The sequence below is a fragment of the Oncorhynchus kisutch genome, unplaced genomic scaffold (assembly GCF_002021735.2).
Source record: "Oncorhynchus kisutch isolate 150728-3 unplaced genomic scaffold, Okis_V2 Okis07a-Okis12b_hom, whole genome shotgun sequence".
Lineage (NCBI taxonomy): Eukaryota > Metazoa > Chordata > Actinopteri > Salmoniformes > Salmonidae > Oncorhynchus > Oncorhynchus kisutch.
Window position 1 is genome coordinate 13,324,090 of NW_022261984.1, and position 25,138 is coordinate 13,349,227.

General features: G+C 43.2%; 1 protein-coding gene across 3 annotated transcripts in view; it reads right to left on the bottom strand.

Annotated features, from left to right (window-relative positions):
* LOC116360111 (NACHT, LRR and PYD domains-containing protein 3-like) overlaps nucleotides 1-25,138 on the bottom strand; it is a 41,680-nt gene that overhangs the window by 2,178 nt on the left and 14,364 nt on the right. Inside the window, exons 2-19 of one of the 3 annotated variants that reach the window (XM_031814746.1) lie at nucleotides 23,192-23,379; nucleotides 21,308-21,474; nucleotides 19,235-21,035; nucleotides 18,976-19,149; nucleotides 18,723-18,896; nucleotides 18,380-18,553; nucleotides 14,088-14,261; nucleotides 11,912-11,958; nucleotides 11,215-11,773; nucleotides 10,938-11,125; nucleotides 9,539-9,576; nucleotides 7,651-7,715; nucleotides 7,299-7,513; nucleotides 6,851-7,110; nucleotides 6,004-6,138; nucleotides 5,765-5,897; nucleotides 5,633-5,662; nucleotides 2,443-2,725 (exon numbers count right to left, since the gene is read on the bottom strand). In XM_031814746.1, coding sequence (XP_031670606.1) covers nucleotides 2,443-2,725; nucleotides 5,633-5,662; nucleotides 5,765-5,897; nucleotides 6,004-6,138; nucleotides 6,851-7,110; nucleotides 7,299-7,513; nucleotides 7,651-7,715; nucleotides 9,539-9,576; nucleotides 10,938-11,125; nucleotides 11,215-11,773; nucleotides 11,912-11,958; nucleotides 14,088-14,261; nucleotides 18,380-18,553; nucleotides 18,723-18,896; nucleotides 18,976-19,149; nucleotides 19,235-21,035; nucleotides 21,308-21,474; nucleotides 23,192-23,352 — 4,778 coding nt within the window. In that variant the 5' untranslated portion in view covers nucleotides 23,353-23,379. The remainder of the gene's footprint in view (nucleotides 1-2,442; nucleotides 2,726-5,632; nucleotides 5,663-5,764; nucleotides 5,898-6,003; nucleotides 6,139-6,850; nucleotides 7,111-7,298; nucleotides 7,514-7,650; nucleotides 7,716-9,538; nucleotides 9,577-10,937; nucleotides 11,126-11,214; nucleotides 11,774-11,911; nucleotides 11,959-14,087; nucleotides 14,262-18,379; nucleotides 18,554-18,722; nucleotides 18,897-18,975; nucleotides 19,150-19,234; nucleotides 21,036-21,307; nucleotides 21,475-23,191; nucleotides 23,380-25,138) is intronic. The other 2 variants (XM_031814749.1, XM_031814747.1) reach the window with 2 other exon arrangements.

A 25,138-nucleotide genomic window follows, 5' to 3' on the forward strand; every position in this document is an offset into this window, starting at 1 on the left:
TCATTAGTGGGATCCGGGGTCCGTGCAGATTCAAGGGCTATACGACGTTCAGATTATGAGACTGATAGAGGAAACTGGTTAATTAGCTGCTGTTGTAAAATCGATATTCTGATATTCTTTGAGTTAATTTGGGAAATAGAAACTCAATAAAAAATAGTTTTCCCATGATGCCCCAGGTTAATGAGTTAATAATTGCTTGATTCAGTTAATCACTTAATTAGAAACTTGTAATCATTCGATGAGCAACAGTCGTCACATTAACTAATACAACGTCACGACAGAAGAGAGAGATCAGAAAGTATGGAGAAGAATGAGGAGTGAGATACACCTGAGATAATTATGTAATGATGGTCCTATGATATACCTGAGATAATGATGCGATGACGGTCCTATGATACACCTGAGATAATGATGCGATGACGGTCCTATGATACACCTGAGATAATGATGAGATAATGGTCCTATGATGGTCCTATGATACACCTGAGATAATGATATGATGATGGTCCTGATACACCTGAGATAATGATGTGATGATGGTCCTGATACACCTGAGATAATGGTCCTATCTTACACCTGAGATAATGATGTGATGATGGTCCTATGATACACCTGAGATAATGATGAGATGATGATCCTATGATACACCTGAGATAATGATGAGATGATGATCCTATGATACACCTGAGATAATGATGAGATGATGATCCTATGATACACCTGAGATAATGATGTGATGATGGTCCTATGATACACCTGATATAATGATGAGATAATGGCCCTATGATACACCTGAGATAATGATGTGATGATGGTCCTATGATACACCTGAGATAATGATGAGGTAAAGATGTGATGATGGTCCTATGATACACCTGAGATAATCATGAGATACTGGCCCTATAATACACCTGAGATAATGATGAGATAATGGCCCTATGATACACCAGAGATAATGATGAGATGATGGTCCTATGATACACCTGAGATAATGATGAGATAATGGCCCTATGATACACCTGAGATAATGATGAGATAATGATGTACAACACTCCTTCCGTGGCCTCCAACTGCTCTTAAACACTCGTAAAACCAAATGCATGCTTTTCAACCGTTTGCTGCCTGACCAGCATCACCACCCTGGATGGTTCCGACCTTGAATATGTGGACATCTATAAGTACCTAGGTGTCTGGCTAGACTGTAAACTCTCCTTCCAGACTCATATCAAACATCTCCAATCGAAAATCAAGTCAAGAGTCAGCTTTCTATTCCGCAACAAAGCCTCCTTCACTCACGCCGCCAAACTTACCCTAGTAAAACTGACTATCCTACCGATCCTCGACTTCGGCGATGTCATCTACAAAATTGCTTCCAACACTCTACTCAGCAAATTGGATGCAGTTTATCACAGTGCCATCCGTTTTGTCACTAAAGCACCTTATACCACCCACCACTGCGACTTGTATGCTCTAGTCGGCTGGCCCTCGCTACATATTCGTCGCCAGACCCACTGGCTCCAGGTCATCTACAAGTCCATGCTAGGTAAAGCTCCGCCTTATCTCAGTTCACTGGTCACGATGGCAACACCCATCCGTAGCACGCGCTCCAGCAGGTGTATCTTACTGATCATCCCTAAAGCCTACACCTCATTTGGACGCCTTTCGTTCCAGTTCTCTGCTGCCTGTGACTGGAACGAATTGCAAAAATCGCTGAAGTTGGAGACTTTTATCTCCCTCACCAACTTCAAACATCTGCTATCTGAGCAGCTAACCGATCGCTGCAGCTGTACATAGTCTATCGGTAAATAGCCCACCCATTTTTACCTACCTCATCCCCATACTGTTTTTATTTATTTACTTTTCTGCTCTTTTGCACACCAATATCTCTACCTGTACATGACCATCTGATCATTTATCACTCCAGTGTTAATCTGCAAAATTGTAATTATTTGCATACCATGCCTTTTGCACACAATGTATATAGACTCCCCCTTTTTTTCTACTGTGTTATTGACCTGTTAATTGTTTACTCCATGTGTAACTCTGTGTTGTCTGTTCACACTGCTATGCTTTATCTTGGCCAGGTTGCAGTTGCAAATGAGAACTTGTTCTCAACTAGCCTACCTGGTTAAATAAAGGTGAAATAAAATTTACAAAATAAATAAATGTGATGATGGCCCTATGATACACCTGAGATAATGATGAGATAATGATGCGATGATGGTCCTATGATACACCTGAGATAATGATGAGATAATGATGCGATAATGATGTGATAATGATCCTGGTCCTATGATAAGAGTAATTTATTACAGGCAGCAACACAAAAACATGGTTCCATTCTGAAAAAGACTCTCTTTGATCTGGGTAGCTAAGTTTTTATTTGACCTATATTTAATAATTCCACATATTCAAGGGAGGGAGAAAAGAAACCGGTCTTACCTAGATTCACTCAAGTACTTAACAAGATGGTGTTCATGTTCACTGAGAGCTTTGAGACAAGCTCCCATCACTTCTGGTCCTTTAGGGAGGACTGCATTCAGTAGTTCTCTCATTCGCTCCTGTTCAGTTGTTTCAACTTTTATTCTGGAGTACTCTTCTTCACCAATCATGTACTTTGACCGCAGAACATCTGCTATTGGCATTGGGTTTTTGACTCCCTGAATGAGTTCAGCCCTGTGTTTCTTCAGAAACTCCTCAGCAGGAATCCCAGAGAGTGTTAATGCTGAAGGGGGGGTGAAATAAATGAATATGTCTTTAGGGTGAACAGCAGCTGTTTCTACATCTAACAGTCTCTCCAGTTACCATTCCTCTGATAGTCATTTCTTGTATAGAGCTGACACCAGGGTTGTAGTTCATTCATATTCAAGTCATATTCAAAAAATAATAATTGTCTTCCCATTGGTCATTGAAAATTGAGAATGTTGTTTTCCCCTTCCCATTGGTCATTGAAAATGGAGAATGTTGTTTTCCCTTCCCATTGGTCATTGAAAATTGAGAATGTTTGTTTTCCCTTCCCATTGGTCATTGAAAATTGAGAATGTTGTTTTCCCTTCCCATTGGTCATTGAAAATTGAGAATGTTGTTTTTCTCTTCCCATTGGTCATTGAAAATTGAGAATGTTGTTTTTCCCTTCCCATTGGTCATTGAAAATTGAGAATGTTGTTTTTCCCTTCCCATTGGTCATTGAAAATTGAGAATGTTGTTTTTCCCTTCCCATTGGTCAGTGAAAATTGAGAATGTTGTTTTTCCCTTCCCATTGGTCATTGAAAATTGATGCCCTTTTCCGGTTATTGAATTTGAATTTCAGTTTACTTCCTGAATGGACTGACTTATTTGGAATTGACGCCGACCCTGGCTGACACGATTGTCTATTCTACATAACATACAGAGCCTTGCAAAAGTGTTCATACCCCTTGGATTTCTCTATTGTGTTACATAGTGGGATTAAAATGGATTTAACTGTAATGTTTAGTCAACTATCTACTGAAAATACTCTGTAATGCCAAAGTGGACCTGTCCCCCATACAGGAGAAAACTGAGGATGGATCAACAACATTGTAGTGACTCCATCATAACGACTTAAATGACAGAGTGAAACACAACACATCACTGAGTAACTGCCTCCTTATTTTCAAGCATGGTGGTGGCTGCTTCATGGTATGGGTATGCTTGACATCAGCAAATACTGGGGAGTTTTTCAGGATGAAAAGAAACAGGATGGAGCTAAGAACAGGCAAAATCCTAGAGGAAAACCTAGTTCAGTCTGCTTTACACCAGACACAGGGAGATGATTTCACCTTGCAGCAGGACAATAACCTATAACACAAGGCCAAATCTACACTGGAGTTTCTTACCAAGAAGACATTGAATGTTCCTGAGTGGCCGAGTTAGATTTACAAGCAGATTTAAGTTTATGACAAGATGTGAAAATGGCTGTCTATACCCATGATCTCCAACATCTTGACAGAGCTTGAAGCATTATGAAAAGAATAATGGGTTAATATTGTACAATCCAGGTGTGTAAAGCTCTTAGAGACTTACCCAAGAAGACTCCCAGCTGTAATGACTCTTAGAGACTTACCCAAGAAGACTCCCAGCTGTAATGACTCTTAGAGACTTACCCAAGAAGAGTCCCAGCTGTAATGACTCTTAGAGACTTACACAAGAAGACTCCCAGCTGTAATGACTCTTAGAGACTTACCCAAGAAGACTCCCAGCTGTAATGACTCTTAGAGACTTACCCAAGAAGACCCCCACCTGTAATCACTGCCAAAGGTGTTTCTCAGTATTGACTCAGGGGGCTGAATACTTATGGAAACACTATTTTACGTACTTAATTTCTATCTAAATATATATATATATTCTTTGACATTAGTGTACTTTGTGTAGATTGTTGACCAAGAAATTACAATTAAATCCCCTTTTCTCCCAATTTGTAACACTATAAAATGTGATGCAGATACTTTTGAAAGACTCTGTATTTCTGTCTGAATGTTCTATATCATTTCACCCCACTGAACAAGACTCATGAAGTCCTTCATCACCCCACTGAACACGACTCATGAAGACCTTCATCCCCCCCACTGAACAAGACTCACAAAGACCTTCATCACCCCACTGAACACAACTCACGAAGACCTTCATCACCCCACTGAACAAGACTCACGAAGACCTTCATCACCCCACTGAACACGACTCACGAAGACCTTCATCACCCCACTGAACACGACTCACGAAGACCTTCATCACCCCACTGAACAAGACTCACGAAGACCTTCATCACCCCACTGAACACGACTCACGAAGACCTTCATCACCCCACTGAACAAGCCTCACGAAGACCTTCATCACCCCACTGAACAAGCCTCACGAAGACCTTCATCACCCCACTGAACAAGACTCACGAAGACCTTCATCACCCCACTGAACAAGACTCACAAAGACCTTCATCACCCCACTGAACAAGCCTCACAAAGACCTTCATCACCCCACTGAACAAGACTCACGAAGACCTTCATCACCCCACTGAACAAGACTCACGAAGACCTTCATCACCCCACTGAACACGACTCACGAAGACCTTCATCACCCCACTGAACACGACTCACGAAGACCTTCATCACCCCACTGAACAAGACTCACGAAGACCTTCATCACCCCACTGAACAAGCCTCACGAAGACCTTCATCACCCCACTGAACAAGCCTCACGAAGACCTTCATCACCCCACTGAACAAGACCCACGAAGACCTTCATCACCCCACTGAACAAGACTCACAAAGACCTTCATAACCCCACTGAACAAGACTTACGAAGACCTTCATCACCCCACTGAACAAGACTCATGAAGACCTTCATCACCCCACTGAACAAGACTCATGAAGACCTTCATCACCCCACTGAACAAGACTCATGAAGACCTTCATCACCCCACTGAACAAGACTCATGAAGACCTTCATCACCCCACTGAACAAGACTCGTGAAGACCTTCATCACCCCACTGAACAAGACTCACGAAGACCTTCATCCCCCCCACTGAACAAGACTCATGAAGATCTTCAACAGTGTCCTTCATCACGACTTGAAGAGACGTGAGCTCTGTGACCTCGTCCACAAAGACAAACTTACGTGTTGGATGAGAGTCTTTGCTGTATTCATCTGAAAGACAAACAAGAGAAAATATCATAAAACACTTTTAACAGCATCTGTTAGAAAAGGACATTGATGATTGACATACTGTTCATGTCCAGTATTACTTACCTTTTGATACCACTGATTTCCATACTGTCCTCTCATCATCCCCGATTAACTCCATCTCAATGTCCACCCCTGTGTTTCCCATTATCATCTTACAACAGCTTGGTGTGGTGTTTGCAGGTAACAGCTGAATCTTCTGTAGGAGGCCACATGGTGCAACATGAGATAGAGAGAGAGAATGATATTCCAGTAATTCATATACAATATGACAGATTCATGTCCTCAGCCTGATAAAACTGCACCTCTGGATAGATGGAAGTGGAGAGGGGATTCTTGAGTGCAAACCAAGTGTTCATCTTTAAGGGCCCATTTGGACTTGACAGGAGAAATTCTGAATATCCTTGGGACACCTGATCTTTCTCCCGTTCCCGAACAGCCTACAAAATGAGAGATGTAGTAGTCAGTCACAACAATGTAGTCTCATAATTCACACAACATGCAGCTCACTGGGCAATCCATTTTTGTCAACACTATCGTTATTGATTTACCATTATTTTATCAGATAAGTTGACTGAGAAGAGATTCTCTTTTACAGCAACGACCTGGGGACTAGTTACAGGGGAGAGGGAGAGGGGATAAATGAGCCAATTGGAAGCTCAGGATGATTAGGTAGCCATGATGGTATGAGGGTCAGATTGGGAGTTTAGCCAGGACACTGGGGTTAACACCCCTACTCTTACGATAAGTACCATGGGATCTTTAGTGACCATGGAGAGTCAGGACACCGGGGTTAACACCCCTACTCTTACGATAAGTACCATGGGATCTTTAGTGACCATGGAGAGGACACCCGTTTAAAGTCCCATCTGAAAGACAGCAACCTACACAGGGAAATGTCCCCCTCACTGCCCAGGGGCAATGTCCCCTTCACTGCCCAGGGGCAATGTCCCCTTCACTGCCCAGGGGCATTGGGTTCTCCTTCGACCAGAGGGAAGAGTGCCATCTACTGGCTCTTCAACTGAATGAGACAGAAATAGATTTGTCACAGAGCTGCATGTTGTCTTTGTAATCTAGAGATTTTCAACAAACTCTCAGCTTTCCTTCAGTAAGATTCAACATACTGTTGACACTTCAGTGATAGTGGCTCACCTCTTTCTGACTGGAGTTTCTGAGGAGCAGGTACAGCCTTGAAATGACTGTTGACTTTTTTACTGCCATGTAGAGGACCACATCACAGTGGACATCTACGATCCAAGAAAAGATATAGCTCAGTATAACAGAGATAGCTGAGAACTTGGGATGGAGAATCTTAGCATGGAATCTGGTGACCTCATGCACTTCCTCTAAAGACACTCCATGTTCCTCTACATGAAGAATCTTCATCTCATTCCTCAGGGAAGGGTTGGTCCCTGAACAACACAATACAAAGGAGACAGAACGACAAATATTGTATTATTAATCCAACTAAAACACAAAGAATATGCAGTGCCAGATCACAGTAAACTCAAACTCCCAGAATAGTTTATTCATTAATTGAGGAAGTGAAACTGAGTTACATGGAAATGTCTTTCTGAATACTATTTCTATATGGTTTTACCTAAACAGACAAAGTGTGGCAGATGAACTTCCTCCAGTTCACCTAACTCCATAGTGATGTCCAGCAATGGACCACCTTGTGTGTACTGCATGTCTTTCAGAAGTTGACTGTAGGGTTCCCAGTTCCTGAAGTGATACTTCAGAATTACATCTCTCTCACACAGCCAGCGGAGCCCAGACACTGTGCACTCATAACTCCCTCTGGGTGTCCTGTGCCTTATGGCAACAACAAGATGTGGTAGAGAGGGTCAATGGTCAAATGGAGAGGTTGGATTAGAAGACTATTCCCAAAGGTAATGAGGAAATACAATAGCAAGTGGAATTAAATGAAATGTTAAAAGTAGTTATTTTACCTGAACATTGTCACTCCCTGGACAGTGGAAGTCAAGGGTTCAATCTGAAGCCAGTGTGTGGAGTCCTGAACAAGGACAAGCATGTCAGTAATACATATGGGGCCTGTTTCCTGGACACAGATTGAGTCTAGTGCTGGACTAAAAAGCATGCTCAATGGAAGTTTCAATAGAAAGTTCTTTAAGGTCCAGGACTAGACTTAATCTGTGTCTGGGAAACTGGCCAATTATGCCAAAGTATCTGATCTAATGTATTTATTCAATGTTACATGGAATGCTGGTGATATATTGATTACACTGTTCAATTAACAAAGGTGACAACAGATAAAATCCTGCATGACTATGTCATGACGTTGCCCTTTTTGTGTACAGCAAGCCCCATCCCCATCCCCCTCTCCCGCCTCCTACAACTAGGCTGCTGTACTCAGAGAGGTCATAAATTCCTGGAGGAGATGATCTCCTCATGGCCACAGTATAGAGACAGAGTGAATGTTCATAGAGAGAACAAAGGAATTTCTTCCAACTCACAGAACTGGAGGTCCAAACGACATTCATGTTCCGGAGAAATTATAAAAGATTGGTGAAGAATCCAGCTTACGAACCGGTCCGTTTGGTACAATTTGGTGAAACTCATGAGAGACAATACAGCCACATTACCATAACGCTGTTTACATAATAGCCTCAAAGGTTTACATCTAATTGTTGTATAAGATGGATGAGTGAAGAGGATACTGTTTGTAAAAATGTGTAATGTGTAATTTGGACTATTTAATGAAGGAAACTCCAATTTCCTTTTTTAGTTGAACTAAATCAGAGGACAGCCCAAGAGCCCAGTTCGGACCTGGCGTCGTGAGAGGCCTTTTTCTGCAACTCCCAAATAAAAAACCCCACCTTGAGAATTTATCACCAGACCATGTTTCTCTCCATTACGAGAGGACAAAGTTTGCAGACCAGCTTTTCCTCGATAACGAGAGGGCCAAGGTTTGAGACCAGACTGCTGAATCTTTTAACCATACCGCGTGGTTAAACTCTTAGACTATCGATACCGACAGAATAAGAACAAGTCTTTGATATTAATTACTAGTCTGCAGCTAGGAATTCGGTATCATTGAACGTGAAGAACGACAACCGCAGAAACATCCATTCTATAACAAAATGAATGAATGTCACTCTGAACTATCCATTCTATAATTATCAACTGTGTGTTGTCTTATCTCAGTCGATCCCCACTTCCCTTTTCTACAACAAGCCGCAATGCCGGTTTATCCCACTAGGGAAACTCCGTTATCATTTCCTTGTAACGATCAACTGTTTGTTTATGCATTTCTGTGAATTACTTAGTTAGTAAATAAATGATTTAAGACAATTGATATATGGATGACTCATAGTGAAGACTGGGTTTGTGCAGATAACCAACAATTTTATGACGTTTGGAATGAGACTAAAGTGAGGTAAAATAAATAATTCATTAATTCGAAGACTAATTGATCAGATATAAAATATCTGAAAAGTTATATTAGGAAAATTATAACTTTGAATTCTGAATATTTTCCTTGGTGCCCCGACTTCCTAGTTAATTACAGTTACATGATTAATCAGTTTAATCTCGTAATACTAATTACAGAGAATCTTTGATAAAAACTTAAAGTCTTCATTTAATGATAGTAAAGACACAACATATACAAGCAGAACACAGGACTGTCTATGTCTATATCCCAGTATGAATGGTTGGTCAGTACACACCTGGCTTTGAGACTGTGTTTATATTACTAAAGCAGAACACAGGACTGTCTGTATCCCAGTATGAATGGTTGGTCAGTACACACCTGGCTTTGAGACTGTGCCTGACTCCTGCAGGTATGTAAAAGTAAGAATTGACATTATGACTTACCACAACATGGTCACAAGTCTTACAGCTCTGAGGAATCCCTGAAGTCAAAAGTAGTTGTTATTTAAAATGGACAATCTCATGTAATAATGAATTAATAATTATTAAATAGACTCAAAATGTACACTCATTAGCATACCATACACAGGACATTAACATTAACATTAGTGTTATATTAATGAATGTTTGTGGAAGGAGGAAACAACATCGTTCTGGTCCATGTTTTGTAGATGTTGGGGGCCTAATTTCTGGTAGATCCTAGGATGAGAGCTTAAAGGTAGAGTCAGATAAATGATGTTGTACGAGCAGCACCACAGATATTGTGATGAGCAAGATGCCTGACTTCTCTTTCACACAGTCACACACAGTATCTGTCATGTGCGTGGGTCTTCTTCACTCTCTTACAACGTGGTAACCACGGGACCAAAACAGTGGTCACTCTCTTACAGCGGAGAGGTTGAGTGTTCGCCACAGGACCAAAACAGCGGAGAAGTTTAGCACTCCAACACTCTTAGCTGGGGCGGTAGGGTAGCCTAGTGGTTAGAGTGTAGAGGTGGTAGGGTAGCCTAGTGGTTAGAGTGTAGAGGCGGCAGGGTAGCCTAGTGGTTAGAGTGTAGAGGTGGCAGGTAGCCTAGTGGTTAGAGTGTAGAGGTGGCAGGGTGGCCTAGTGGTTAGAGTGTAGAGGTGGCAGGGTAGCCTAGTGGTTAGAGTGTAGAGGCGGCAGGGTAGCCTAGTGGTTAGAGTGTAGAGGTGGCAGGGTAGCCTAGTGGTTAGAGTGTAGGGGCGGCAGGCTAGCCTAGTGGTTAGAGTGTAGAGGCGGCAGGGTAGCCTAGTGGTTAGAGCGTTGGACTAGTAACCGAAAGGTTGCAAGATCAAATCCCCGAGCTGACAAGGTACAAATCTGTCGTTCTGCCCCTGAACAGGCAGTTAACCCACTGTTCCTAGGCCGTCATAGCCTAGTGGTTAGAGTGTAGAGGTGGCAGGTTAGCCTAGTGGTTAGAGTGTAGAGGAGGCAGGGTAGCCTAGTGGTTAGAGCGTTGGACTAGTAACTGAAAGGTTGCAAGATCAAATCCCCGAGCTGACAAGGTACAAATCTGTCGTTCTGCCCCTGAACAGGCAGTTAACCCACTGTTCCTAGGCCGTCATAGCCTAGTGGTTAGAGTGTAGAGGTGGCAGGTTAGCCTAGTGGTTAGAGTGTAGAGGAGGCAGGGTAGCCTAGTGGTTAGAGCGTTGGACTAGTAACTGAAAGGTTGCAAGATCAAATCCCCGAGCTGACAAGGTACAAATCTGTCGTTCTGCCCCTGAACAGGCAGTTATCCCACTAGTCATTGAAAATAAGAATTTGTTCTTAACGGACTTGTCTAGTTAAATAAAGGTAAAAAATAAATTTTAAAACCCTCACATTTCTCAGGTCCAGGCTTGATCCAACACTCTCCACGATGGTCTCTGGTGTTCTCAGGTCCAGGCTTGATCCAACACTCTCCACCATGGTCTCTGGTGTCCTCAGGTCCAGGCTTGATCCAACACTCTCCACCATGGTCTCTGGTGTCCTCAGGTCCAGGCTTGATCCAACACTCTCCACGATGTTCTCTGGTGTTCGAACACAACACATTAAAAAACACACCACTACTACTAATCTAACTGTCTGTAGGTCCAACAGAACACATTAAAACACTCACCTCTGAATGTGTTGGTCATCTGTCTGACACAGGGTCACTGAGGTCACTGAGGAGGAGGAAACGCCAAACCCAGGATAGAGGGGTTCAGTGAATCTGGTGTGTTCTGTGTAAAGGTGTGTCAGTGTACCAGAGGAGGACACACTATAGAAGGACAAAGTACCAGCTGACCAGTTCAGATACACTCCAACTCTGTTAGAAACAGGACCAGGGATGGATCTGCAACAGACTCCAGGATGGTAAAAGCAATAACCACTATGAGAGCAGTATAAACACCAGGACTTCTTATTGCCTCCAATGTCACTGTCAACCCCCCTTCCCTTCCTCTTCATTCCTTTGTACACCACACCAATGACAGCCCCGGTACCATCCATCTCCACCTCCCAGTAATACCGACACCCAGATAAGCCTTCTCTGCAGAGAACTTGGAGAAGACAATCAAATCTGTCTGGATGGTCTTCATAATGCTGGTCCTCCACCACCCGTTTCAACTTCCTGTTCCCCTCAGACAGTATCAGGTGTGGGTTTGCTGTATTTGGGTCCAGGGTGAGATGACAGGCATCTGTAGACAAAATGAGAGTTTAATCATACCACATCGTCATATAAAATATTGTGTTTTGTAGTTACAGGACAAGTATTGATGAGTTAATATGTTACTATAGTGCTGAATATGCAGTTAATTAGGATTGAAGAGACTTACATTTTCTCAGCCCTGATTTCAGCCTGCACTCTCCACCATGATCCACACTGTAGGAGAAACAGGTTATTGACTGACAAAGACCTAATAAAGCAGTCAACATTTAAACCATATTGTTGTGTTCTGGTGCACTATCCCAGTTCATTACTATCCTACCTACTGCTTACAGAACGGAGTACAGTTCATTACTAGAGACATACAGGTATTCTATCCTACCTACTGCATACAGAACGGAGTACAATTCATTACTAGAGACATACAGGTATTCTATCATCCCTACTGCATACAGAACATAGTACAATTCATTACTAGAGACATACAGGTATTCTATCCTACCTACTGTATACAGAACGGAGTACAATTCATTACTAGAGACATACAGGTATTCTATCCTACCTACTGCATACAGAACGGGGTACAATTACAACAGGATATCAGAGCTGCAGAAGAAGAGTATTCATGTGGTGATGATGTATGCTGTATTGGAGTTCTCTGCCTGCTGGGTAGACTTCCTCTTAATTCTATCATCATGTCCTCATGTTACTAAACCTACTACACTACAGTTGTGGCCAAAAGTTTTGAGAATGACACAAATATTAATTTTCACAAAGTCTGCTACCTCAGTTTGTATGATGGCAATTTGCATATACTTCAGAATGTTATGAAGAGTGATCAGATGAATTGCAATTAATTGCAAATCCCCTCTTTGCGAAGAAAGTGAACTGAATCCCGAAAAAACATTTCCACTGCATTTCAGCGCTGCCACAAAAGGACCAGCTGACATCATGTCAGTGATTCTCTCATTAACACAGGTGTGAGTGTTGACGAGGACAATGCTGGAGATCACTCTGTCATGCTGATTGAGTTCAAATAAAAGACTGGAAGCTTCAAAAGTAGGTTGGTGCTTGGAATCACAGTTCTTCCTCTGTCAACCATGGTTACCTGCAAGGAAACACGTGCCGTCATCATTGCTTTGCACAAAAAGGGCTTCACAGGCAAGGATATTGCTGCCAGTAAGATTGCACCTAAATCAACCATTTATCGGGTCATCAAGAACTTCAAGGAGAGCGGTTCAATTGTTGTGAAGAAGGCTTCAGGGCGCCCAAGAAAGTTCAGCAAGCGCCAGGACCTTCTCCTAAAGTTCATTCAGCTGCGGGATCGGGGCACCACCAGTACAGAGCTTGCTCAGATAGGGCAGCAGGCAGGTGTGAATGCATCTGCACGCACAGTGAGGCGAAGACTTTTGGAGGATGGCCTGGTGTCAATAAGGGCAGCAAAGAAGCCACATCTCTCGAGGAAAAACATCAGGGACAGACTGATATTCTGCAAAAGGTAAAGGGATTGGACTGCTGAGGACTGGGGTAAAGTCATTTTCTCTGATGAATCCCCTTTCCGATTGTTTGGGACATCTGGAAAAAAGCTTGTCCGGAGAAGACAAGGTGAGCGCTACCATCAGTCCTGTGTTATGCCAACAGTAAAGCATCCTGAGACCATTCATGTGTGGGGTTGCTTCTCAGCCAAGGGAGTGGGCTCACTCACAATTTTGCCTAAGAACACAGCCATGAATAAAGAATGGTACCAATACATTCTCTGAGAGAAATTTCTCCCAACCATCCAGGAACAGTTTGGTGACAAACAATGCCTTTTCCAGCCTGATGGAGCACCTTGCCATAAGGCAAAAGTGATAACTAAGTGGCTCGGGGAACAAAACATTGATATTTTGGGTCCATGGCCAGGAAACTCCCCAGACCTTAATCCCATTGAGAACTTGTGGTCAATCCTCAAGAGGCGGGTGGACAAACAAAACCCCACAAATTCTGACAAACTCCAAGCATTGATTATGCAAGAATGGGCTGCCATCAGTCAGGATGTGGCACAGAAGTTAATTGACAGCATGCCAGGGCGGATTGCAGAGGTCTTGAAAAAGAAGGGTCAATCCTGCAAATATTGACTCTTTGCATCAACTTCATGTTATTGTCAATAAAAGCCTTTGACACCTATGAAATGCTTGTAATTATACTTCAGTATTCCATAGTAACATCTGACAAAAATATCTAAAGACACTGAGGCAGCAGACTTTGTGAAAATTAATATTTGTGTCATTCTCAAAACTTTTGGCCATGACTGTACATATGACACAACTGCTGCTCACACTATTAGGACATCTATTCTGACTTACTTCAGCTTCATCAGTTTATATGTGGGATCCATCAGAGCAGCTGAAAGCAGTCCCCCTGCAGAGTCTCCTGGGTGATTGTAGCTCAGGTCCAGCTCTTTCAGGTGGGAGGGGTTTGACCTCAGAGCTGAAGACAGAGCAGCACAGCCCTCCTCTGTGACCAGACAGCCAGACAGCCTGCAGAGAGTATGGGAGAAATTATGTACATATATGGAGAAACATAAATACTGTAACACAAGAGAGAGATACACTTATAGAGTGCATTTGCCATTCTGGTAAAATGCATTGTCTATTGTATAGGAGAGGAGAACTAGAGGAGACACACAGGCGCCAGGACAGCTGGACATACAAAGGTCATAGGGATATACAAAGGAGGGGGTCAGCCAAATGACCAACTGATGGAGTATAGACATAACTCACATATTCTTAGGACATGGAGATGCTGAAGGAATGACAGGGGAGACACATAGTCTGCTGATCCAAGATAAAGAATGCATTAAGCTAAATGCAGGGACAAAGCAAGCCTAGAAAATAGAAGAATGTATAGTATTTTTAGTATAGCTGAGCACGCTAAAAACAGAGGAGACACATAGTCTGCTGACCCTAGATAACACACATACAGAAGAACGCATTGAGCTGAGTGCAGGGACAAAGCAAGGGTCTTGTCATCATTATAATCTGAAGGAAAGCAGATATGGGCGTTATTGGGCTAAACAAGCAGGACGCACGGATTGGGATGTAACTTCATTTGCATGTAGGATGAACTCATATGTTGTGTGTGTGTATAAAATCAGAGCGAGTGCTCTGAAAAAGGGTGTGTTCCGCGGACCACTCCGGCTTGCGATACTTTTGTATTAAAAGTCTATTGATTTTCACAAAGTTCTTGATTGCGTCATATTTGAACCGATATTTCCACGACAAGAGACACACAACATATTTATTTTTGATACTGTCGCAAAGCGAACTAAAAAGCAGCATTCCCCAAGAGAGGACGGCTTTCACTTTGGACTTCCTCCAATTGCTCTTAAATACAAGTAAAACTAAATGCATGCTCTTCAACCGATCGCTACCTGCACCTACCCGCCTGTCCAACATCACTACTCTGGACGGCTCTGACTTAGAATACGTGGACAACTACAAATACTTAGGTGTCTGGTTAGACTGTAAACTCTCCTTCCAGACCCATATCAAACATCTCCAATCCAAAGTTAAATCTAGAATTGGCTTCCTGTTTCGCAACAAAGCATCCTTCACTCATGCTGCCAAACATACCCTTGTAAAACTGACCATCCTACCAATCCTCGACTTTGGCGATGTCATTTACAAAATAGCCTCCAATACCCTACTCAACAAATTGGATGCAGTCTATCACAGTGCAATCCGTTTTATCACCAAAGCCCCATATACTACCCACCATTGCGACCTGTACGCTCTCGTTGGCTGGCCCTCGCTTCATACTCGTCACCAAACCCACTGGCTCCATGTCATCTACAAGACCCTGCTAGGTAAATTCCCCCCTTATCTCAGCTCGCTGATCACCATAGCATCTCCCACCTGTAGCACACGCTCCAGCAGGTATATCTCTCTAGTCACCCCCAAAACCAATTCTTTCTTTGGCCACCTCTCCTTCCAGTTCTCGGCTGCCAATGACTGGAACGAACTACAAAAATCTCTGAAACTGGAAACACTTATCTCCCTCACTAGCTTTAAGCACCAACTGTCAGAGCAGCTCACAGATTACTGCACCTGTACATAGCCCACCTATAATTTAGCCCAAACAACTACCTCTTTCCCAACTGTATTTAATTTTTATTTATTTATTTATTTATTTTGCTCCTTTGCACACCATTATTTTTATTTCTACTTTGCACATTCTTCCATTGCAAAACTACCATTCCAGTGTTTTACTTGCTATATTGTATTTACTTTGCCATCATGGCCTTTTTTGCCTTTACCTCCCTTCCCACCTCATTTGCTCACATTGTATATAGACTTGTTTATACTGTATTATTGACTGTATGTTTGTTTTACTCCATGTGTAACTCTGTGTCGTTGTATCTGTCGAACTGCTTTGCTTTATCTTGGCCAGGTCTCAGTTGTAAATGAGAACTTGTTCTCGACTAGCCTACCTGGTTCAATAAAGGTCAAATAAAAACTAAATACATTAGCCGAGTTTATTATGCGTTTAAACTGTCATATAAATGACTTAATTATCTAGCAAATAAAAAGACCTCAATCCAGATTTGACGTCTGAGGACGCAAAAAAGTAGGCCTTTTCCTTGACATTATCAGGACATGAAAGACATAATCACCGGTGCTACAATAACAGATTGGGGAAGACAAAATGTATCTCTGAGACGTTAGTTAGTTTGTATTTTAAATAGACTCCTACATTCTATATCCATTCATCTGATATACTTAATGGTTAAATAAAAAATAAATAAAAACTTCAGCAGTAATAAAAGAAAAAAAGATCATGATCCTTAGAAATCAAATTACGGACTCCTCTTTAAATCTGCGTATTCCTCCAAAGCTCAGTTGTCCTGAGTCTGCACAACTCTGCCAGGAGCTAGGATCAAGAGAGACACTCAAGTGTTTTAGTACTATATCTCTTGACACAATTATGAAAATAATCATGGCCTCTAAACCTTCAAGCTCCATACTGGACCCTATTCCAACTAAACTACTGAAAGAGCTGTTTCCTGTGCTTGGCCCTCCTATGTTGAACATAATAAACGGCTCTCTATCGACCGGATGTGTACCAAACTCACTAAAAGTGGCAGTAATAAAGTCTCTCTTGAAAAAGCCAAACCTTGAACCAGAAAATATTTAAAAAACTAATCGGCCTATATCGAATCTCCCATTCCTCTGAAAAATTTTAGAAAGAGCTGTTGCGCCGCAATTCACTGCCTTCCTGAAGACAAACAATGTATATGAAATGCTTCAGTCTGGTTTTAGACCCCATCATAGCACTGAGACTGCACTTGTGAAGGTGGTAAATTACCTTTTAATGGCATCAGACAGAGGCTCTGCATCTGTCCTCGTGCTCCTAGACCTTAGTGCTGCTTTGATACCATCGATCACCACATTCTTTTGGAGAGATTGGAAACCCAAATTGGTCTACACGGACAAGTTCTGGCCTGGTTTAGATGTTATCTGTCGGAAAGTTATCAGTTTGTCTCTGTGGATGGTTTGTCCTCTGACAAATCAACTGTACATTTCAGTGTTCCTCAAGGTTCCGTTTTAGGGCCACGATTGTTTTCACTATATATTTTACCTCTTGGGGATGTAATTCGAAAACAAAATGTTAACTTTCACTGCTATGCGGATGACACAGCTGTACATTTCGATGAAACGTGGTGAAGCCCCAAAATTGCCCTCCCTGGAAGCCTGTGTTTCAGACATAAGGAAGTGGATGGCGGCAAATGTTCTACTTCTAAACTTGGACAAAACAGAGATGCTTGTTCTAGGTCCCAAGAAACAAAGAGATCTTCTGTTGAATCTGACAATTCATCTTGATGGTTGTACAGTCATCTCAAATAAAACCGTGAAGGACCTCGGTGTTACTCTGGACCCTGATCTCTCTTTTGAGAAACATATCAAGACTGTTTCAAAGACAGCTTTTTTCCATCTACGTAACATTGCAAAAATTAGACATTTTCGGTCCAAAAATGATGCAGAAAGATGTATTCATGCTTTTGTCACTTCTAGGTTAGACTACTGCTTTGCTCTACTTTCCGGCTACCCGGATAAAGCACTACATCAACTTTAGTTATTGCTAAATACGGCTGCTAGTATTCTGACTAGAACCCAAAAATGTGATCATATTACTCCAGTGCCTCCCTACACTGGCTTCCTGTTAAGGCAAGGGCTGATTTCAAGGTTTTACTGCTAACCTACAAAGCATTACATGGGCTTGCTCCTACCTATCTCTCTGATTTGGTCCTGCCGTACATACCTACACGTACGCTACGGTCACAAGACGCAGGCCTCCTAAATGTCCCTAGAATTTCTAAGCAAACAGCTGGAGGCAGGGCTTTCTCCTATAGAGCTCCATTTTTATGGAACGGTCTGCCTACCCATGTCAGAGACGCAAACTCGGTCTCAACCTTTAAGTCTTTACTGAAGACTCATCTCTTCAGTGGGTCATATGATTGAGTGTAGTCTGGCCCAGGGGTGTGAAGGTGAACGGAAAAAGGCACTGGAGCAATGTCCGGGGGTATCATCGGATGGGACTACAGTGTCTCCTGTTTTACCAAGCTCAGTACCGACCTGACTGAAACAGCTGTACTTACCCCAGTGTGTGTAGTTTACAGTCTGGATCCTCCAGTCCAGCAGACAGCAGTGTAACTCCTGAGTCCTGCAGGTCATTGTCTCTCAGCTCCAGTTGTTTCAGTTGTGAGTTGGGTGAACTCAGGACTGAGGCCAGATCTGAACAGCAACCCTCTGTCAGACCACACTGACCTAGCCTAGAGGGGAGTAGAGGACAAACTTGAACACTAGCAACACACACACACACACACACACACACATACACACGCACCTCAGTGTGTGTAGTTTACAGTCTGGATCCTCCAGTCCAGCAGACAGCAGTGTAACTCAGCTCAGTACCAACCTGACTGAAACAGCTGTACTTACCCCAGTGTGTGTAGTGTACAGTCTGGATCCTCCAGTCCAGCAGACAGCAGTGTAACTCCTGAGTCCTGCAGGTCATTGTCTCTCAGCTCCAGTTGTTTCAGTTGTGAGTTGGGTGAACTCAGGACTGAGGCCAGATCTGAACAGCAACTCTTTGTCAGACCACACTGACCAAGACTAGAGGGGAGAAGATCACATGATTGACAAATGTTTAAAACATCCACATAATAACTCATACTGAAGATATTAAACTCACACTAGTGTCTGTATGTTGCGGAGTGGACTGGTTAGTCCAACACAGAGCAGCTCCACTCCTCTGTCTCCCAGGTCATTGTAGCTGAGGTCCAGTTCTCTCAGGGGGGAGTTTGGTGTCTGCAGAGCTGAGGTCAGAGTCTCACAGGATTCATATGTGAGTTTACAGCCAGCAAGTCTGAAGAGAGGATGTAGTCTGTTAGATATACAAATCCTTCATTATAATGATACTGTATACACATCAACTCAATAACCTAACTTACAGTGCTCTCTTGCAGGTTTTCACTACCGGCAGCAACCTCTGATAACCTTCCTCTGATGTGTTGTATGTCTTCAGGTCAAACTCCTCCAGCACCTCCTCTGACATCAGTAACAGGTAGGCCAGGGCTGAACATTGGTCAGGTTTTAGTCTTGTTTCTGAAAGAGTTCCTGATCGTAGGGAGGTCTGCATGTCTTCAACTAGAGAGTTGGAACCAAGTTCATTCAGACAGTGGAACAAGTTGATGATCCTTTCTGGTGAGGATTCCTCCTCGATGATGTCTGAAAGGTACCTGACTGTTCTCTCAACTGTTTTCTTATTGCTCCGTGTGGTACTTCCTGTCTGTGTCAGAAGGCCTCGTAACAGATTCTGATTGGACTCCAGTGAGAGACCCAGAAGGAAGCGGAGGAACAGGTCCAGGTGTCCATTCTCACTCTTCAAGGCCTGGTCCACTGCTTTCCTGTGTAAGTCAGACAACTGGATTGACTCCTTCTCTTCATCATCACTAGTGGGGGAGAAAACATTTTCCTTCTTGTCCAGACATGATTCTAAAGCATGCACTGCTGCTAGAAACTCCTGAATGCTTAGATGCACAAAGCTGTAGACCTTGTCTTGGTACAGCCCAGATTCTTCTTTAAAGATCTCTGTACACAATGCTGAGTACTCTGATGCCTCTGTGACGTCAAGGCCACACTCTCTCAGGTCCTCCTCATAGAAGATCAGGTTGCCCTTCTGCAGCTGTTGGAAAGCCAGCTTGGCCAGTTTCAGGATCATCTCTTTGTCTGACTGAGACAGTTCCTTTGGGTTTGTCTCTGTGGCTTTGTTGTACTTCCTGTTCTTCACAATGATTTGGATGAGCATGAAGTGTGAGTACATCTGGGTCAGAGTTTTGGGGACTTCATCCTTCTCTGCCTCGTTCAGTATCATCTCAAGGACTGTGGCTGTTATCCAACAGAAGACTGGTATGTGGCACATGATGTGGAGGCTCCTTGATATCTTCATGTGGGTGATGATTTCATTGGCCAGATTCTGATCTGTGATTTTCTTCCTGAAGTACACCTCCTTCTGTGGATCATTGAACCCTCGTACCTCTGTCACCTGGTCAATACACTCAAGAGGGATCTGATTGGCTGCTGCAGGTCGTGTGGTTATCCAGAGGAGAGCAGAGGGAAGCAGATTCCCCTTGATGAGGTTTGTCAGCAGCACGTCCACTGAGGTTGGCTTCGTGACGTCACAGCACTTCTCATTGTTTTTGAAGTCTAGAGGAAGTCGACACTCATCCAGACCATCAAAAATGAAAACAGTTTTGGTTTCACCATCTTCAATGCTGTCAATCTCTTTCAGCTCTGGGAAGTAGTGGGAAAGAAGTTGCATCAGACTGTATTGGTCCTTTTTCAGGTTCAGATCACGGAAAGGAAGAGGAAACATGAAAAGAACGTCCTGATTTGTTTTTCCCTCTGCCCAGTCAAGGACGACCTTCTGCACAGAGACTGTTTTTCCAATGCCTGCGATTCCTTTTGTCAGCACAGTTCTGATAGGTTTGTCTTGTCCAGGTAACGGCTTGAAGATGTCGTTGCATTTGATTGATGTCTCTTGTGTGGTTTGTTTTTTGGATGCCATCTCCATCTGTCTAACCTCATGTTCATTATTGAGCCCTCCACTTCCACCCTCTGTGATGTAGAGCTCTGTGTAGATGTCCTTGAACAGACTTTGGTTTCCATGGTGTCCAATTCCTTCAGATATGTGTTGATACTTGTGTTGCAGTTTAGTCTTGATGTTTTGTTGGACTGTCAGCAGAGTTTCACCTGTAGGAAAACAATGAGAGTTGGGACTCATAAGTTAATGTGTGTGTTTGTTTGTTTGTTTGTTTGCTTGTTTGTTTGTTTGTTTGTGTGTGTGTGTGTGTGTGTGTGTGTGTGTGTGTGTGTGTGTGTGTGTGTGTGTGTGTGTGTGTGTGTGTGTGTGTGTGTGTGTGTGTGTGTGTGTGTGTGTGTGTGTGTGTGTGTGTGTGTGTGTGTGTGTGTGTGTGTGTGTGTGTGAACCCTACTTTGTGATATTGTATTAAACACAGTCTTACATCTTCTGTCCAGAAGGTTGTGTGTGATCTTTAATACATCCTCACTGTCCAAACTCTCCACTTCCTTATTGTCATCTGGTAATGGTTCCTGGCTGAAAGCAGGTGGCTGATCACTCTTCATTGATAGCAGGCTGGTTGTAGGTGACTCTGCTCTGGGCTTCTGGACACTGAACAAAACAGGGAGACAGATCATCTCATCAATACCTCATCGACATCCTTTTAACAACTGTATAGTGGAACTTCTAGAAGTCCTGGTGCTTCTTTTAAAGCTACAGTCTGGAATTGGTAAATCCATTTCTGGCCTTTTAATGAATGATATAGACCTACATTTTACTGTGGGGCAAAAAAGTATTTAGTCAGCCACCAATTGTGCAAGTTCTCCCACTTAAAAAGATGAGAGAGGTCTGTAATTTTCATCATAGGTACACTTCAACTATGACAGACAAAATAAGTATTTGGTCAATAACAAAATTGTATCTCAATACTTTGTTATATACCCTTTGTTGGCAATGACAGAGATCAAACGTTTTCTGCAAGTCTTCACAAGGTTTTCACACACTGTTGCTGGTATTTTGGCCCATTCCTCCATGCAGATCTCCTCTAGAGCAGTGATGTTTTGGGGCTGTTGCTGGGCAACACGGACTTTCAACTCCCTCCAAAGATTTTCTATGGGGTTGAGATCTGGAGACTGGCTAGGCCACTCCAGGACCTTGAAATGCTTCTTACGAAGCCACTCCTTCGTTGCCCGGGCGGTGTGTTTGGGATCATTGTCATGCTGAAAGACCCAGCCACGTTTCATCTTCAATGCCCTTGCTGATGGAAGGAGGTTTTCACTCAAAATCTCACGATACATGGCCCCATTCATTCTTTCCTTTACACGGATCAGTCGTCCTGGTCCCTTTGCAGAACAACAGCCCCAAAGCATGGTGTTTCCACCCCCATGCTTCACAGTAGGTATGGCGTTCTTTGGATGCAACTCAGCATTCTTTGTCCTCCAAACACGTCGAGTTGAGTTTTTACCAAAAAGTTATATTTTGGATTATCCTAATGCTCTCTAGCAAACTTCAGACGGGCCTGGACATGTACTGGCTTAAGCAGGGGGACACGTCTGGCACTGCAGGATTTGAGTCCCTGGCGGCGTAGTGTGTTACTGATGGTAGGCTTTGTTACTTTGGTCCCAGCTCTCTGCAGGTCATTCACTAGGTCCCCCCGTGTGGTTCTGGGATTTTTGCTCACCATTCTTGTAATCATTTTGACCCCACGGGGTGAGATCTTGCGTGGAGCCCCATATCGAGGGAGATTATCAGTGGTCTTGTATGTCTTCAATTTCCTAATAATTGCTCCCACAGTTGATTTCTTCAAACCAAGCTGCTTACCTATTGCAGATTCAGTCTTCCCAGCCTGATGCAGGTCTACAATTTTGTTTCTGGTGTCCTTTGACAGCTCTTTGGTCTTGGCCATAGTGGAGTTTGGAGTGTGACTGTTTGAGGTTGTGGACAGGTGTCTTTTATACTGATAACATGTTCAAACAGGTGCCATTAATACAGGTAACGAGTGGAGGACAGAGGAGCCTCTTAAAGAAGAAGTTACAGGTCTGTGAGAGCCAGAAATCTTGCTTGTTTGTAGGTGACCAAATACTTATTTTCCACCATAATTTGCAAATTAATTAATTAAAAATCCTACAATGTGATTTTCTGGATTTTTTTCTCATTTGTCTGTCATAGTTGAAGTGTACCTATGATGAAAATTACAGACCTCTCTCATCTTTTTAACTTGCACAATTGGTGGCTGACTAAATACTTTTTTGCCCCACTGTATGTAATTTGGAATACTTTTCATTAGTTTGATATAAGAGAACTGTATATTTTGCAATTCATTTCTTACCTCTTAGAACTTGTGTCTTGAGTAATTTTAGAGGCAGTGGTCCCCTCCTCTCTCTCCCCAGAGAGACTAATTTTAGAGGCAGTGGTCTTCTCCTCTCTCTCCCCAGAGAGGCTCATTTCAGAGGCAGTTGTCCCCTCCTCTCCCCCCAAAGAGAGACTCATTTTAGATGTAAGTCACAGCTCAATCATCTACAATAAGCAATAACAGAACAGTCAATATTTCTGAACATTGAAGAACCATTAACAATTACCACACTTTTACTGTCTGTGGTCAGAGTTCAGACACTTCTTGTTGCATTTAAACTGAAGCTGACTCCATAACAACAGCTAGTCTACCTGGTTGGAACCCCAATTAGCTGACTCCATAACAACAGCTAGTCTACCTGGTTGGATCCCCAATTAGCTGCCTCCATAACAACAGCTAGTCTACCTGGTTGGAACCCCAATTAGCTGACTCCATAACAACAGCTAGTCTACCTGGTTGGAACCCCAATTAGCTGACTCCATAAAAACAGCTAGTCCACCTGGTTGGATCCCCAATTAGCTGACTCCATAACAACAGCTAGTCTACCTGGTTGGATCCCCTGACTCCATAACAACAGCTAGTTTACCTGGTTGGATCCCCTGACACCATAACAACAGCTAGTCTACCTGGTGGGATCCCCTGACTCCATAACAACAGCTAGTCTACCTGGTTGGGTCCCCTGACTCCATAACAACAGCTAGTCTACCTGGATGGATCCCCTGACTCCATAACAACAGCTAGTCAACCTGGTTGGAACCCCTGACTCCATAACAACAGCTAGTCTACCTGGTTGGATCCCCATTATCTGACTCCATAACAACAGCTAGTCAACCTGGTTGGATCCCCTGACTCCATAACAACAGCTACTCTACCTGGTTGGATCCCCTGACCCCATAACAACAGCTAGTCTACCTGGTTGAATCCGATGACTCCATAACAACAGCTGGTCTACCTGGTTGGATCTCCATTATCTGACTCCATAACAACAGCTAGTCTACCTGGTTGGGTCCCCTGACTCCATAACAACAGCTAGTCTACCTGGTTGGATCTCCATTATCTGACTCCATAACAACAGCTAGTCTACCTGGTTGGATCCCCTGACTCCATAACAACAGCTAGTCTACCTGGTTGGGTCCCCTGACTCCATAACAACAGCTAGTCTACCTGGATGGATCCCCTGACTCCATAACAACAGCTAGTCAACCTGGTTGGATCCCCATTAGCTGACTCCATAACAACAGCTAGTCTACCTGGTTGGATCCCCTGACTCCATAACAACAGCTAGTCTACCTGGTTGGATCCCCATTAGCTGACTCCATAACAACAGCTAGTCTTCCTGGTTGGATCCCCAATTAGCTGACTCCATAACAACAGCTAGTCTACCTGGTTGGATCCCCAATTAGCTGCCTCCATAACAACAGCTAGTCTACCTGGTTGGAACCCCAATTAGCTGACTCCATAACAACAGCTAGTCTACCTGGTTGGAACCCCAATTAGCTGACTCCATAAAAACAGCTAGTCCACCTGGTTGGATCCCCAATTAGCTGACTCCATAACAACAGCTAGTCTACCTGGTTGGATCCCCTGACTCCATAACAACAGCTAGTCTACCTGGTTGGATCCCCTGACACCATAACAACAGCTAGTCTACCTGGTGGGATCCCCTGACTCCATAACAACAGCTAGTCTACCTGGTTGGGTCCCCTGACTCCATAACAACAGCTAGTCTACCTGGATGGATCCCCTGACTCCATAACAACAGCTAGTCAACCTGGTTGGAACCCCTGACTCCATAACAACAGCTAGTCTACCTGGTTGGATCCCCATTATCTGACTCCATAACAACAGCTAGTCAACCTGGTTGGATCCCCTGACTCCATAACAACAGCTACTCTACCTGGTTGGATCCCCTGACCCCATAAC